General features: G+C 34.3%; 1 protein-coding gene across 1 annotated transcript; it reads left to right on the forward strand.

Moving 5' to 3' along the window:
• Nucleotides 1–6,060: 6,060 nt before the first annotated feature.
• LOC142353039 (phospholipase A and acyltransferase 2-like) lies at nt 6,061–11,426 on the forward strand. The gene is made up of 3 exons (XM_075405228.1): nt 6,061–6,256; nt 10,218–10,487; nt 11,039–11,426. Exons 2-3 carry the CDS (start codon nt 10,236–10,238, stop codon nt 11,321–11,323), a joined length of 537 nt encoding a protein of 178 aa, XP_075261343.1. The 5' UTR covers nt 6,061–6,256; nt 10,218–10,235; the 3' UTR covers nt 11,324–11,426.
• Nucleotides 11,427–17,667: the final 6,241 nt, after the last annotated feature.

Below are 17,667 nucleotides of genomic sequence, written 5' to 3' on the forward strand. Positions count from 1 at the left end.
ACTTTTTATATGCCGTTGATGAGTTGAATTTAATGACATCAGTTACTCTTGTCAACCTGAATTCGACTCGTATGCGGATTTTCCTGTTTTGTTATTAAGATTTTGATGGTTTTTGAAGTTAAAATATTGTGAAGTCAAATTTTGATCCAGCCGAAACAGGAAAAGGAGCAAAAAAAAACAATAGCAGTATCAAATTTCACCACTGAATGTTTTAAGTAGAGCTACACAAAACGTTGATTGACTCAAAATTTGTTTGGTCGATCTTGAATTTTGAGTCGCTTTTACCGTTTTTCTGAGATTTTGAGCAATTTTTTTTAATATTTCCAAAGTCTTCGAAGAACATTTGATGATACATTGCAACTTCAGCAATTTTTTATTTAATGTCGACAGATGAGTTTTTGGTCCTCCCTTCTCAGTTTTGTGTTATTGTTTTGTTATCATGTTTCTTTTAGCAATTTTTGCCGTTAGAGAAACTGTATCGTACGTCATGTAGAAAACAAATGATTTAGAGTGGAAAATTTTGAGTCAAAAGAGGCATGTGGTCTTTCTATCGTTAATTTACTTTCCTTTTTCAATTATTTTCCAAATTGTTTCAGGATTATTTCGTTTTTCTAGTTTAATTTTTTGCTGCGGGAGAACTGAGGACAGGTTTTTTCTCTACCATTTGTGATTGGTCAGATTTTTAATCTTTTGGCAAAAGTAGATCTAATAGACATCAGATTTGCATGGAACCTATTGCTGACTGAAGAGTTTTCTGTTATTTGTCAATAACTGATTTTGTTCCCCCTGTGGAGAGATGGCTAAAATTTGTCTTGGTATCTAGGCTATAAAGGCATTCTTAAATCGAGATTCTGCAATCAAGTTTGTTTTACGATATTTTTGTTCCTTTATTCAGTATCTGATTCAGAGGCTTTTGCGGACAGACGGAAAAAGGCCTCCTAATCAATTGTAGTTAATGTTGCAGGGCAGCGCATTTTTGTTGGAAAAATTGTTTAGTTTTAAGTTTTTGTTGAATCTATTTCTATTTCGTAGTTCTTTGGCGCTGGATAGTTGATGTTGTTCTTTTTGATTAACGTCACAATGGTCAAATATAGGTTTTTTTGCTTTCCGAATATTTGTTAAAGTGTTGTTGTCTACGATTATTTTGGTCCTCCCTTCTCAGTTTTTTGTTAATGCTTTGTTATCATGTTTCTTTGAACAATTTTATCGTTGGAGAAACCGCATCGTACGTCATGTTGAAAATAAATGATTTGGAGTGGAAAATTTTGAGTAAAAAGAGGCATGTGGTCTTTCTATCGTTAATTTACTTTCCTTTTTCAATTATTTTCCAAATTGATAACATTGGACTGCACTTTAAGTTCTAATGGTTTTTGCTAGAGATGTTGAGCGGTTAGTAGTCATTTAGCGTTCCTCGTTTTCAACTTACTAAGATTTTGACGCGTATTGATGATTTCAGTCGATCATTTTTGTATCCAATCTGAAGAGGTAAGAACGATTCATTTTGATGCATATAGACAGGGTGAATTATGTTTGTCTCGTCCTGTCCCACGATTAGAAAAATTTTGAGAAACAATTTTTTAAATAGTTTTCAAAATCCATTCCTTGTCTTTCAAGGTCGTGTGTAGGTTTGAAAAGTGAAATTTTTCAAAACTCTAATTCAGAGCTTGTCTTGCTACGTAATTTTGTTACGTTTTCTCACTCTTTTCTTGTGTTTCATTTTTTGCGTTTCTAAGAGCATTTTGACATTTTAATGCCGCTCTTTACTTGTTGTATGCGAATCTCGTTTACAAATTTTAAGTTAATTTTATAGTTATTGATCGTAAATTATTTACGTGACTTTCAAAATGATTTAACAATAATATAAAGGTAATTTGTCTATACCCTTTCAAGGTCAATGAATGAGAATTATATAATGAATGCTTTTTAATATTGCATTGGGAGCAAAAGAGAATAAACAATTTAAACTTTCGCAATTTTTTTTTCGAAGCATCTGTGTTTTTAAAAAGTCAGAGTACATTATCAACTGTTCTTTTTTTTATCTTTTGCTATCTTTGTTCTACAGCATTCAGTCTTTCACTGCTATTTCGGCAATTTGCATGTTATGTCAATTTTATAGAGCTTTTTATATCCCTCCCTCTCCTCGTGATCAAAAGTTTTGTTTTTGGCACCATGTTTGCACAATGTTTTGATTTTTCGATCCTAATTACTGAGTGGGACCATCCATGAAAATATACATTATTATGAAGAAGTTCACATCAAACATGAGAGATAGTAATCTACCGGGGAGGAGAGTCACTTCCATTTTTTTGTATAGGTTTTGTAGGTCGACAAAAAAAGTGAAAGATGAGAAAGAGTGAAAAATGGCATTTCTATGTCTTTTTTGTCATAGAATCTAATAAGGTATAATAATTTTTGCTAACTTATCTTTGACTGTTGATTGCAGGCTGTACTGTCATCAGCTGCACGTGTTACATGATGGGATCGGAGTACACATGTTCCTCCCCCGAGAGGGACGTGCCCACATCATAGAAGTCTATATAAATAATTGTTGTTGCAAAATCTTCGTGATTTGTTCATACAGTCGTATGAATAAAGAAAATTTGTCCATGAGCAGTTCCTCGTACTCACAAAGTGCAGAAACGTATCTTAATATCTAAACATGAGCTAACTGAAGTCCTCGATCTATAACTGAATTCGGATTTTCAATTGTACACAGTTACAGAGCACTTGTCATTACATTATAGTTTCGACCCCACTTGTGGTGTGAGGAACTATATACTCAAATTGTTGTTCAGACAATTTTGGCCCATCGATATATTCATCCTAGAGAAATGTAAGCGGTATCATTAAAAAGCTTGTCCAGTGTAGAATTCAAAATAAAAGTTTTTTTTTCGAATTTCGTTTTTGTTTCGAGGAGCTATCGATGTTTAAAATTTTGTGTGAACATTTGATATTTGGCATGATTTTGTTCACTTTTAGGGGAAATTTCGTTCAAATTAAGTTTTTTTCTTTAAAACTAGTAATTCAAAATTACATTTCACGCCACAAAATGAATCTATTTTGTGTTCCTAATAGACGAAAGGCGATAAAAAGACTAGTTCTGGTCTCATAGGGAAGTTTACTGTAAAAAAATCGAATTCTAATTGAGAGCTCCTTTTTTAGAAAACGTATCATATTTTGTTTTTTAAGTCACCTAGAGACTAGTCACTTTTCATATCGAGGTTCCCTCATTGACAAACCTCATTTACAGACAAATGGTTTTCAAGGAATCGCTCATGGAAATTTTGACTTTTTTAGGTTTTACAAAATTTTTGGAGTCCTATGACATAGACTGGTTGACTAAAAGTGCAATAAGTTTCGTAATGAGCATTAGGTGAACCTATCTAGAACTTCAAATGGACAGCTAATGGCTGTTCAGACTTTGAAAATAAATTTTGGGAATTTTGTTTTAATATTAACCGATCCTAAATTTATTTTCGTGAACTGTAAGTCAATCTCCGTAATTACAGGACCACTTTCTGTCCTACCTCAACCAAAAATAATCTGGTTAGCAGTTTTATCTTTTAACTATTGGTCATTTGACTTCAATGCCACAAGATTTCGAAAAAAATTTCAAAATTTTAGATTTTTTTGTATTATTGGTTCCCTTTGAAATCTTATCTTAATAACTATAGAGCCCATTGGCTTAGAGAAGACGTTCAATGGATCATAGTTTTCAGAACAAAACGTATGGTTTAAATGGCTTCGACACTTTCTTCGCGCACTTTTCCAATGAATTTTCGGTTTTTGGCTCTATTTTTTGTGGTTTTCATAGCCATAAGACTTATTAAGATGTCTTATTGAATACCTTGACAAACATGCTAAATATGACAAACACCTAAATATGCTTGACAAACATCCTTGTCCTACCTTTAAGACAAAACTGAGCGTTTTTATTGAAGTCTCTGGAAAGCTATTGAATTTAATAGCTGTCAAGACTTTAGAAATATTTTTTCGTAATTTTTGTTTGAAGATTAACCGATCGTAAGCTTATTTTCAGGAGCTTTCCCTTTTTACTTCAACCAACATTTATCCAGTTAGCGGTTTTATCTTCTAACTATTGGGTTTATGACTTCGATGTACGAAATTTCATAATTTTTCAAATTTTGGGTATTTTTTCGTAGTTTTGGTTCCTTTTGAAATCTTATCACATCCTAATATTGATAGTTCCCATTGGCTTAGAGAAGACGTTCAATTGTTCGCATATAACGTTTCCAGAGAAAATCTTATGGCTTAATTGGTCTCGACACTTTCTTCTCGCATTTTTCCACTGACTTTTTGGATATTGCCTGTATTTGTTGTTGTTTTCATAGTCAGTAAATTGTTTTAAAGTATTATTAATGACTAATGCATGCGAAAAATCATTGTTGCCCCCATTGGGGCATAATTAAGCGTTTTTATTGGATTCCGTTGAAATCTATTGAATTTAATGGAGTTGATACAACGGGTTTTCTCAAAAATTTCGTGGTTTTAATGTTTTTGTTCCTATTTGTTGATTTTTTTGAAGTCATATTGTTAAAAACGAAGAATCCCTTGCTGTTAACCAAATTGAAAATAGAAAAGTTTTTACTGAAGTTTTTGTTTTTTAATGGCTTTTCGCTCGACACTTTTCGCTCATTTTTTTGAATTTGCTGTTTTTGCCTTTTTTTATTCTTTATGCAGCCGTAAAATGCTGAACGGTCACATAAGCTTGTAATTAAATATTGAATGAATGATGTTACCAGAAGCATTCAGTTTATAGCAAACGGTCAAAGTTGATGATATTATACATTTTCAAAGATTTTTCAAACTTTTCAGTTTTCGTTGTTCTTTTCGTCAACTTGTAACTTTTTCTCATCTTTGAGAGGTCCCATCCAATCCCTTGTAATACGAAAACTAACTTGTCTATTGTATATATATTGTAACTGATGTTATGTCTGACAGTATGCGTTTTCATAAAGATTTGTGAGTGGTCAATATTTGTGTTTCTCCTTCTTATTTTAGCACATTCGGGTAATAACAGATCCCAATGATTTTCAAGAGACCCAAATGATCTTATTTATTTTTCAGCAGTTTAAGCTGAATTAGTATAAATGCGAACTGAAATAAAACTACATATCATTCAGATAATAGCTAAAGATTTTAATGGGTCCAATAATTTGTGTTTTCGCAAACTGTTTGTAATTTCTTTATCGTTAGTCCGTTCACATGGCTTAGTCTAACCAAAGACAGGTCCCATTTGTTTCATAATAATTTTTTTACTAAATTCATCAAGAATTATTTCGTTATAAGCTAATGATTTTTAAGACTTTTGAACTAATTTGGTTTAAAACGGTTGATTGATTTTTGAATTTCGCCTCCTTATTTCTTCTCTTTGTCGACTTGTTACCTAGTCTCATTAAGGAAAATTTCCATCTGCTGTATAGTTAGGAAAAATTAAGTTTGTGTACTTAAGGTTTTATCTGATTGCATTTTGACGTTGCTACTAGGTGCTTTTAAATTTAGATATTGAGTTTTTGCCTTGAAATTTTTTGTGTTTGCTTTTTTGTTTGTTCTTTTTCTCGTAGTCTTTTTAATGGCCGAACTTGTGAGTGTTGTAATGAGGCGTGGCATTATGTAATTCAATTGGTTATTAGGTTTTGTAACGTGTTTTTTAAACTCAAACATCTATTTTTGTTATCTCTTCATTTGGTTGACAATTAAGTCAAAAATGTTCATGAGCTCGGGTCGGAGCATCATGCGCAAACGCACATTAACGAGCCTCCTTGGTATGTAAAAATTTAAAGCACATGCTGTTCGGCGGTGCAACTAATACGCACCCATTAAGCTGTGGGCGGAGGGGAGGGGGCAGAATCGGAAAATATCCCTGGATTCCTATGACATCATGTGACGTCATAGTGATCCGGTCGCATTTGTGTTCTTTCATAGCTGGAACTGAAGCCGCAGCAAATAACAATTAAATGTGGAAGCTATGTCGCCATTTAAGCAAACGCATTGTTTTTACCTTCTATACACATGCATATGCATACAAACAGTACTAGTTGTTTTATATTCATATCGCATAATTCTGGCTTGAATTGATTTGATAGAGCTTACATACAGAGAATCCTCCATTAACGAGAATTTTGCGACTTTGCTTTTAATATATTGAATATATAAACTAGTTACTGGCAATTATTTGCTGTTGAATCTAACTTGCATTAATACACCTGCTGATAATTTTAGTTGACGAAAAAAGGTTAGTCAATAACAGTTTTGATGTAATCTGGTCACAGTTGATCTATAATGATTTCATTTTCTCCTTTCAACTTATTTTTTTTTTAAATTTTGAGCCATTCTGAAAATTATACCCATTTTTTCACTGGCTTTAGTTCAAACAGCGGCGTTTCAAAGTCCGAAAAGGAGTAATTGTAATCCGAAGCAGTTTTTTTAACTTTGTTCCAGAATATCGTTAATTTTATCAAAGGATCAATTCGAAAGATTCTGAGAAGTTGAATTGGGAACCATATTTTGTTAATTAATTTAATGATTCAATCGGACTCTTAATAAAATATAGGACCCCCATTCTAGCGAATTTTTGCTCTTGTACATTTTATGTATAGGTTACGTGATTCTGCTTGAAGTTACTGAGAACTTCTGGCTTTTATCGAGAATCGGGTAGCGATTTGAGATAATAAGCTGGAACATCGAAATTACTTCTGCAGAGTCACTTGAGCATGTTTAAAACGCCGCATTTTGATGCTTTTAAAATTCTTGTAGTCAATGGTTAGTCAACTTCCAGCTTTGTTCGCAGTAACTTCCGGCACTGCATAATTTTGCCATTTTTCGAACTGCAAATGTTGCTTCCTAAAACTGGTCGCTGATTCAACTGTGACAATGTCGGGGGTGGGGGGGGGGGGGGGCGTTTTCCACGCGCCTTTTTGTTCTTTGGTTTTATTGTTCCGACCCCCACTTTAGTGGGGAGGGGGAACTATATACTCAACTGGGTTTTTTTTTGTTCGGTCAATTTTGGCCGACCGATATATTTATTCATCGTAGAGAATTGTGAGTGGTGTCATTAAAAAGCCCGTCCAGCGTAGAATACGGAATTAAAAAGATTTTTTCAATTTTCGTGTTTTTCAGGGAGTAATCGAGGTTTAAATTTTTGAACATTCGACTGTTTTTGTTCACATTTTCAGTAGTTTTTGCTAAAATTTGGCACAATTTCGCTAATATAATTCAAAATAAGTTAAAATTTTTAACGGCAGAGTGTTGTTGTCACCGTTAGAGATAGAAGAGCGTTGCCGAATTGTTTGATTGAAGTTTTTTGGGCTAAAATTTTTGATAAAATTTTCAAAAAATTCAAACTTTTTTCATCAAAAATGGCACAAAATATGCTTTTTGGTCCACTTTGTTAAAGTTTGCCAGACTTAGTGACCTAGAGACCTTAACACAGACTCCTCATCTCAAAAAGAGCGCTAGTTGCAATTAGGCGCTCTATAAAAGCCTTCTGGAATTGTAACTTTACCGCTTTTTGCAGATTTAACTCGATATTTATACAAAATGCATTTTTTTTCAATATTTGAAGAATTCCACTCAAAAATTGGTCTAAATCGCAGAAACTTGGAACACTTGGTCGGTTTGCTGGGCGTTCCACAAAATCAGGGAGAGGTTAGATAATATCATGGACTCTTAGAATCAGAGACTTTTTAGTTTTTATTTTGATAATGCCTTTTTTCAAAATATTTTGCTTTTGTTCTTTTAATGTTAATTACTGACAATATTTTTTATCCACGGCTCCGTTGATGACAGCTTCAATTTATGTAATTTTGAGGCCGAATGTAGATACAGTTTGTTTTCAGAGAACCAAAGGGTTTTTATGGCTTTGATGAAGAATTTTAGTAAAATTTAACTGAACTCTTGTCCTTTGCCTTCAATTGTTCTTCTTTTGGCAGTCTGACTTTTAAGGTCTTGGCGAACCTTTCCTTTTCGCTCGGTTGTTATCAAGAGGTGCGGGCGAACCTTTCCTTTTCATTCGGTTGTTACCTAATGTCTCTTATGTTATTGAATTTATTTGTTTTACGGAAATTTCTGTGATTTTTTGAACTTGTCAATTTTTTATACTATTTTAGTCAACATTTTGCTTATTCTCAGTAAGTACAGATCAACCTTTCCTCATTATAGAATAAAAACTAATTTTGTGCCCGATTGTTTTAACAGGGGGATTTCTTCCTTTTGGTACTACGAGTTTTTATACAAAATTTTCTGATTTTTGTGCATAATTGCCCATTTTTGCTGTTGTTTTTGTTTCTTTTGTAAATTGTCACATTATTTAACAGTCTAACTGACAAAAACTCAACAACATTATTTGAAACTGAACATAATTTTTGTTTTTATAACATATGGTTTGAAGGGCTGCGACACTGTTCTCTTTCAGAAATTGGTAGTTTTTTATTTCTGCCCTTTATTTGTTGTTAACTTTTGTTGTCGTATGCCAAATATTGTGTAATTAAAGTTCTCAGAGGCCAACTACAGATAAACAATTGAACTTAATTAACTGATATTGGCAAATAACTAATGGCTGTTTTGACTTTCGAATTAAGTTTCTAAAAAAATGAGTTAGTGTTCTTCAACTTATCCCTTTTTGTTCTGGTTTGCGTTTTTTCGTATTTTACAATGTTTTATCATTTTCGTAAATTAGCCTCATTATTTAGAGCTCTTCTTAGTGTATTGTTGAATCAAACAATAGATTTTCTGTTGTTTAAACTTTTTAAATGTCTTCAGGGCTTAGACAATTTGTTTCAGAAGATTTTTGTGAAGTTTAGGTACTTTTCAGTTTTTGCGGTTCTTTGTTGTCATTTTGTGGTAGTCGTTTTACAAAAAGACGTTATGATGATCAAAGGAGACGAAAATGAAGATGTTATGTTCTCGCGGTTAATATCTTATAAGTTTAATGGCTTCAAAACTGTGGTTTCGTAAAGTTGATTTTGAAACTTATTAGTTCAGCTTGTATTTAATGTTAACTTATGGTCTTATGATTTAGTCTCATTAATAACAGTCGCAATTAGTTTTCTGAGTAGTTGCAAGACAAACTGTCTACTCTTTTAGTCGAAAGCTTTTGTTGGCTATGAATATTGAAAATATTTGTTTTTAATAAAAAAAAGAGATAGATTTTTGAGTTCTTCCAATTTTATTTCTGTTAAATTGTAGCTAAGCATCTCTATGTACAATTTACATCATTTATCTTTTTAAATACACTTTGCTCTTCATAACGGTTTTATTGTCGTCAAATGGTTTTTCCTCTTGGAACAACCAGTTTTCATAAAAACATTTTTCGTGATTTTGGCAAATTTGCCCCTTTTTTGTAGGTTTTTGTTTTCTTTTCACAGTATCACAATAATGCGCGTCATTTGACTTACAAATGTTGTTACCTGCAAAAAATATAAACGAAGATTTTTATTGTTTTTTTTTTGATCAACTTGATATTTAATATATTGGGGGACATAGTTTTCGTGCATAATTTTTCGTGCAAGTTTTGCCTGTATTTGTCCTTTTTGTAGTCGTTTGACATATCCTGGATAATGAAAGGCCTCAATCGCTTTCTATTGAGGTATGAAAGACTCTCTCAATGATTTCATTTGATGAGTAATGTTTCTAATCAGTTCCAATTTAATACTTTTTTTTTTTTAAAAAAAAGCAATGTTTTAATAAACTTTTGCCGCTTTTGCTCATTTCTACTCGACTTGTTGCCAAGTCGCATTGAGGAAAAGTCCCATATTTTGTTCCAAAAGGTACCGGTTAATCCTCTTAGTATAAATTTTATCTGATGCCCTTTTGATTTGGTTATTAGTGGTTTTCAAAAAATGGACAAGGAGTTTTAGTCGTAATTAATATTTGTAGCTATTTGATTTTTATTGTCGTCTTTTCTGGTAGTCATATTATGGTAGCCACAGGTCTCATAGGCCCTCTAGAGTAGATTGTTTTATTTTTTTAGTAATTTGTCGAACGATATGTTGATATCTTAATTTTTTTAATCTCTTCCTCATTTGGTAGATAATTAAGTGAAAAATGTAGATGAGCGGGGTCGGAACTTAATGTGCGAACGCACATTACCGAGCCTCCTTGTTGTATTAAGAATCAATAATTGCGTCAATTTTAGAGGCAAATAAGTTTATTAAGAGTTATCGATCTCGATAACAAATTGTCTTTTTGCTTTCAAGGTTTATTGATGCGCTAAAATGCCTCTGCTGGGAAGAATTGAAGTTGGCGACATGGTCAAGTTTGAACGCGGTAGTTACTCTCACTGGGGTGTGTGTACTGACGACGATGAAATGGTGCATTTGGGTCCAGAGGGAAACGACCAAGAACTCAATTCCATAAGTCTCGCTTTCCAAGGAGAGAAGAAAGCAATCTTCAAAAAAGATAGAATCAGTTGGATTGCGAGAGATTGCAATTATTACGCTCATAATTACCTGGACGACAAATACAAGGTAAGTTTTGAAACATTCGTTGCATTGGGGGAGATGTGGCTCTGATGGGAAAGAACCCAAATTTGTCCCATTCACACAGGTGGAATTGAGCAAGCAATTGACTCTCTAAGAGAGGCTTTTTAAGACAGAGAAAATTAAGCTCATCTAATGGATCCAACAAACACCTCGAGTCATGGTCTAGGAGAATGTTAAAACAGTTTGTCCATATCTCTTCGGTCACTTTAAATATCTACTATATTTAAGGTCACTTAAAATGGATCTGTTCTGTTTCGACAAAAATGAACCCCCATTTTAAATTTGAATTTTGGCTGTGATAATTTGCTCGGTTGTGATAGTTTCATATCAAGTCCCATGGGCCGCTAAGGCATAGTCATGGCCCAACGCGCTAAATACACAGCTTTTTAATAGTCAAGTTGGGTTTTGATTCCGTGAATTTTTTGATAAATTGAAGTGGGTGTATTTTTTCGCTGGGTTTTTAGAAACAGGTCGTTTTTAATCTTAAAATTGTTGTTTCTTTCAACGTCGTTTTTCCTCTTCTTTTTTTGTTGCAGCCTCAGCCAGCTTCGGATATCCGGAATTTTGCATTGAAGCACTTCAAACGAGCAATAGAATGGAAATACCACCTGATATGGGACAACTGCGAGAAATTTGCAATACTATGTAGATACAGAGTCGATTACATGGGTAGTCAAGCGGAGTCGGGTCTCATAGCCGGAGCAATGGGAGCTGGATTGTTGGGATTGGGTCTGGCTGCTCTGGCTGGCTACGCGGCGAGCAGAGACACCAGTGAAGAAGAAAAGAGAAAAGAAGACCGTGTAAAGCATATCAAATATTAGATTCCGATAGACTTTAAATTATTTTTAGTTTTAAAGAAAATATATGTAAATTTGACACAAATTTGAAATTAGTGTTTTGATTGAAATTTAATTTGCTTCACGACAGTGTAAAAAATTTTCAGGCAGAGATTTGAATCAGATGAGCGAGTAGAGCAAATAGCTCTTATCAGTTTATTGCTGTTGGAAACAGTCAATTCGCAATCAAACATAATTAGTTCCAAAGAACAATTGAGTTTAATCAAAGTGTTCTCAGATCATTGTAGAGTTTTGACGTTGATTGAATCTAGTTTTATTTAGCCTGCTTTTCAAAAAGCTAACTAATGAGTGTCCTTTCTGAAGACGAAAGTTGGAGTGATTTCTCAAAATTTAAAGCCGTGCAAAATCGACTATTAAAAACTTGATGTTTTTCAGAGTTTTGAACAATCTTAACGTAAAGTAACTTTCTTGGGAACAGTTAACCGTTAATTTATAACTTTCACAGGGATCTTGATGTTATAGGAAATTCGAGGCTAGCTGAAGTTAAATAGGTAGTATTTTGAAGCTTCTGTTGGATGTGCCGAAAGGAAGCTTCTGTTGTCTTTTCTCTGATTGACGAAACATTTTCCTCGACGGACGGTTTGGTGCTCAAGTATGTACCGAGAAACATTGGCTGAGAATAAGAGTACTTCAAGTAAGATAACAACAGTTGCATAACCTCAATCAACTCACGCTGCGATAAAAATTGTTGCATAACTTACCGGTAAAATAACATGTTAACGCCCAATTAAAAACACGAAATCTGATTCGTCTTTAGACTACGTTACTATAAATTCACCCGTGATAAAAGCACCAAACCGTCCGTCAAGGAAAATTTCGTCAATCAGAGAAAAGACAACAGAAGCTTCCTTTCGGCACATCCAACAGAAGCTTCAAAATACTACCTATTTAACTTCAGCTAGCCTCGAATTTCCTATAACATCAAGATCCCTGTGAAAGTTATAAATTAACGGTTAACTGTTCCCAAGAAAGTTACTTTACGTTAAGATTGTTCAAAACTCTGAAAAACATCAAGTTTTTAATAGTCGATTTTGCACGGCTTTAAATTTTGAGAAATCACTCCAACTTTCGTCTTCAGAAAGGACACTCATTAGTTAGCTTTTTGAAAAGCAGGCTAAATAAAACTAGATTCAATCAACGTCAAAACTCTACAATGATCTGAGAACACTTTGATTAAACTCAATTGTTCTTTGGAACTAGTATTAGTCTAATTCGTAGTCTAATTCGTAGTCAAACTCGTAGTCTAATTCTGGCAAAAGTGTGATAAAGTTATGCAACTGTTGTAATCGCAACGAGAATTGATTAAAATATTACCAATCGGCTGATATCGCCCTCTCAAAGCTTCGCCTCGGAGTTTGATAACTTCGCGATGACGATAACAACCAAATGGTAGTATCAATAACTATCTGCGGCTTCTCAGCCGGCTATTATTGCGCTCCTATTATTTTTTTACAATCTAAGAACTGGATTCTATTAGTGCGCTGTCTTTTTTAACGGGTTTTCCAATCCATTCATAGTCAATTCGAGGTCTAGTTTTTGTTTTGTCAATGAAAATTCTTTGAATTGTTGGCCAGGAATTGTCCTGCTATGTTTTCACACGTTTTTCAATTACTCGGATCTTTCAAATCGGGATAAACAGGCAAGGCCCAGAGGGCATTAAGTTCCGTTAGAGACCCAAAGCTGGTTTTAGTAGCCTTTCAAATGCTTTGAGTGGTGCAGCTGCTAGGACGGTCTTAACATCAAATTTAAAAAGTCATTTTTAGGCGTTTTTGAGATCTAGTGGTGCAATTTTTCACGTTTTTCGAGTTTTTTGTTGATTAGTTTCTAATTGACGTATATGAAAGTTGATAAAGGTCTTTTGAAGATAATATTACTTTTTATAACCATTTTATGAGCTATATGTTTTGGTACTGCAAATATAAACTCAAAAAATGGTACTAATTTTTGCAATTTTGCACGGTTTTGCCTGGCCAACAGATCAATTGAAAAATGGCAGCCAAAAAGAAAAACAATCTCAAATGTTGAGAAACTTTTGAAAAGAACCATATAAAAATGTAATTATTGCTGAAATTCTAGCAATAATTATATTTTTGTTTAGTTTATTTGACTATTTAAGTTATTGCTCAATTTATCTTCTGGCCAGGCACCGTAGTTTTAAGTTTTTCATTAAATTCGTTAGTTTAATTTTAGGACTTGTCCTGCTTTGTTTTTTACTTCGTCGAATACTTCGTCTGGGAGAAAGTTTGAAGCAAATGCTTTTTTTTGCAAAATTTTTGCTTGAAGACGGTTGTAGATTTTTATGCCCTTGACTAATTTGTTTTGCGACACTGAAATTCCTCTCATTCACACGTGTCAGAAGCTGAACCCAAGTGGCGGTAGTTCAATACCAAAAGTCAAATGAACAGTGCGCCGAAATATCTATTTTTTTAAAACTGTTAATGCTTTCAATGATCTCTAACAACGTTATTTGAGGCCCGTCCCCCACTAAAGCAGGGTACAATAAATTTGATCTCCCCTATTCGTTTGAGAGCAACTCCTTCGACGCTAGTTGTTTATATTGTGAGTTAATCGCGAGACTATGAGTTTTTTGCACTTTTATTGCCACTGTTTTTGGTAACAGTGGTGACAAAAGAGTGCGAAAAACTCTTAGTCTAATGACAGAGCAGATTTTGTAGTGTTAATGGGCCCTAACGTGATAGCTCACCGGCAAATTATAAAACTGTAGTAATTGCAACGTGGAATGATGAAAAACGTTACCGTAAGGTTGTTATCGCCCTCTTAAAGTTTGCCTCAAAAAATTTTGGTTTGGCCTCGGAGTTTGATAACTTCACGATGGCGATGATAATGTTGTTGTATTGTTGCTTATCTCGGTTGCTGTGGTTAGACTACGAGTTTACAGTCGGATAGATAGCGACAACCTTGTAGTATGATAATACAGCCCATTTCGTTGAGTTAATTGGTTCTTAACGCGTTATTTTACCGGTAATCGCAAGGAAAGTTGATTAAAAAGTTTACCACGGTATTTATTGCCATCCTTATGTTATTCAATTACTCGATTCTGCCTCTGACTTTAATATCTTCCCCATGGTGCTACCAACCGTAAGTTTTGTTTTTTAAAATATATCACTGATGCCAGGATTAGACTATAAGTTTAAGGCACTCTTTTATCACCACTGTTTAATTGCTGGAAAAGTAGTTTGTAGCAATTATATTAGTCCTGCGGTCTTGTTTATGCAACTTTCGCTCCACCGACTTTTTTGTCACCTATTTCATTTTTCTTCCTAAACAACGGCTTAAACAGTTAGCGCCCCGAGTGCATTAAATTCTCTTAGAGCACTTACGCTCGCCGGTTTGTCTAGAGCATTGTCCGACGTTAGTCGGTTATGTTTATATAGTAACGGTTATGATAAAAGAAGACGATGAACTCGTATTCTGATAACGAAGGATATTTCGCAGTGTTCATAAAGTTTTAACGTAGTATTAATGCTTTGACAGGTAAATTAAGGAACTGTTCTAATCGCAGCGAGACGTGAGTAAAAAAAATCACGGTGTGTATCGCTCTCTCGAAGGTATTCAACTACTTCGCTTCGACTCGGATTTTGATAAGTTAGCGACTGCGACAGCAACCGTGTGAAAATGTACATGATCTCACTGTTGCCGTGATTAGACTAAGAGTTAGTCACACTTTACTGCCACTGTGTGTATAAAATGGTGCTAAAAGAGGGCGATAAAATCGTAGCCTGATATAGTCTAGTGACAATAACAACCGTTGGGTAGTTCTATATTTTTAGTCTGTCAGGAACAAAAAAGAGTGAAGTGCAATTGTTCAGTAGTGATCGATTGGACAAGAAGCGCCAATTTTTTAAGAGCAATGCAAAACAATTTAAAAATAATTGTTGATATTTACTGGTTTTGAATTGTTTAATTCTCCAATGCATTTTCTCAAAATTGGGAACATGTTTGTGATAAGTAAGCAAGATATTGCGAGAGGAAAATAATACTGTAGCATTTTTTAGCCGCACCTAGGACAAAGGAAGTTGTTTAAAATATAAGAAACTCTTATCATATTGAAGAATTGTCAACCTGTGGTGAGTTAACCTACTTGAGAGATAGAGATACGACAGCAACCATTTTACGATTTGTCAACAACAGGTTCGTTCTGGTAGTCATTAGCCGGTGTCATGTGAAGTTGCGCTGTTTTTCCAGTAAGAAACCCTAACTTAAGAACAAACCGTAGATATGTTTCTCGAAGTTAACTGCTTGTTTAATTGCCCCTAAACGAGCGATTCCCATTCACTAAAGCCCAATCAGTTACGACTCCCCTCTAATGCACATGCTTTACTTTCCTTTAAACCCCAGCTAGCTACTGACGAAACCAACCGCTTGAAAGTTGTCTGAAATCAATTCGCCTGATGTTAGTCTTTAATATTTTGAATTCCAGAGCCCAACAATGAGTTTGGAAAATGGGAAAAGCTCGCTGTCCACAAACATTCAATTAACTTATCAATTCCTGTTAACGAAGTTTGAAGCAATTATTGTAAATGTGCGTGTGTCGGCCTGACCGTTTTGCGCTTTTGTTCATGAACGTTGACTTCTTGAGTGACTTTTTCAAACTTAAATTTTTTTACCAGTTGCTCTCGTTGTGAAATAGAATTCTTTGCTAAAAGCGATTGTGAGCGATCGTATATCAAAGCCATTGTAGCTGAGTGATTAAAAATTCAGACTAAAGGTTTTGGGTCAGAGCCGTTGTGGGGTTGTTTTTTGCATCCATGAAACAGTTCTAAGCTACCCCTTTTTTGTTTTAGGTTCGCAATTGCACTCACGCCAAATTAGCAGAATTTTTATTAGTCCTTTGACCTCTCATGCAATTTTTTGCTTGACCGATTTTTCGTCTGACCTTTAGAGCCCTTTAGGGATGTACGAGTAACGCCCGGAGGGCATTGAGTTCTCTTAGAGCCTTGCGGCGTACTAGTGTCTAAGTATGCGATTTACCGAAACCGTTTTTCATTCAAGGTGTAAAGGGCGGTTCTTATAATTCGACCCCTTACATCAACACCCTCACCCCACCCCACATCACGCCCCCTCCAGCCCCCCAATCCCCACCCCTCCACCCCCGGGAAAACCTGCTCTGGCATAGATTTGAATTCGCATTGTTGAATATTGTTTTGAACTACTATTCAAGCTATTCCTGCCAAAATTCAAAACATCAATTCCACATTTTTATTGTTTCCGCATTTCAATTTTGAATAGCGAAAACAATAGAAAGCGACCTTCAAAGTAACTAAACAAGACGGCCTTATAGCTTGTGCGTTCCAACATAGTCCATTAAAAAAGGAAATAATTAAATTGAACCATTGCTGAAAAAATTTAGTTAGTATGGAGTTAGCAAAACTAAAAAAAACATCGTTAGTATGAATTTTCGCATGTCGTTTGCATAAACAAATCGTTTGCATAAACAAATCGTTTGCATAAACAATATCGTTTGCGAGCTACATGGCTACACATTAATTTTTTCAAAACAACTATATCTTAACCATATATCCATACAGGACGTGTCCGACAAGTTCAAGAAATAGGTGCAAAATTTATTTCAAAAAATGTAACCTGTTGGGCTCCAAAAGTTTGCATAATTTGAATAAAATGAATAATCAAATTAATTTGATTTGGGTAAAATTATCTGGAACTGATCAAATTGAACAAACAAAACCTCGAGCAAACGTTACCTTTAAAACTTCAAAATAGATTCCAACTGTTTTTTTAATTGGGACTATTGGAGGTTAAATGAGTCTTTTTAGTTGAAGTTGATCGGTCTTTTGTTGTTCAATTTGATCATTTCTCCATGTTTTTACGGGATTTTTAAATTACTTATTAAAAATTTTAGTTGATTAGAGCTATTTTTTGGCGCCAATTGTAAAATATAAATTTCGCTTTTTCGTTCTTTTGTCCTATGTTTTAAGTATGCTTTTTATGTAGATGTGCTTTTTAAATTGTGTATCTCACATTAGGAAACTATTATACTCTTTTAAAAACCGGATTTTTAGCTTCCATAACTGGAAAATTCCATAAATTTACTGTTCTTCTGGGTTTGTTTCCATAGTTTGTCCTTCTTCACGACAGAGCTCCTACAGCTATAATTAGAGAGAACTCGATTCCAACGAATTCCATTACTTAGCTGCAACTGATTTAGTCAATGATAAACGATTAGTCATTTGTCGATCTCTGCGATGTTGAAAGTAGACATCCAAGTTCTTATTGATGCCAGGTGCTTTTATTGTTGTTTATTATTGGTAATCAAACTAATTATTAGA

The sequence above is a fragment of the Convolutriloba macropyga genome, chromosome 14 (assembly GCF_964194025.1).
Source record: "Convolutriloba macropyga chromosome 14, txConMacr16.3, whole genome shotgun sequence".
NCBI lineage: Eukaryota > Metazoa > Xenacoelomorpha > Acoela > Convolutidae > Convolutriloba > Convolutriloba macropyga.

Excerpts from the sequence above, each read along its gene's own strand:
- LOC142353039 (XM_075405228.1), top strand. The coding sequence starts at position 10,236 with ATGCCTCTGCTGGGAAGAATTGAAGTTGGCGACATGGTCAAGTTTGAA. Across the intron at positions 10,488-11,038 it reads ACCTGGACGACAAATACAAG|CCTCAGCCAGCTTCGGATAT; the intron begins GTAAGTTTTGAA and ends TTTTTGTTGCAG.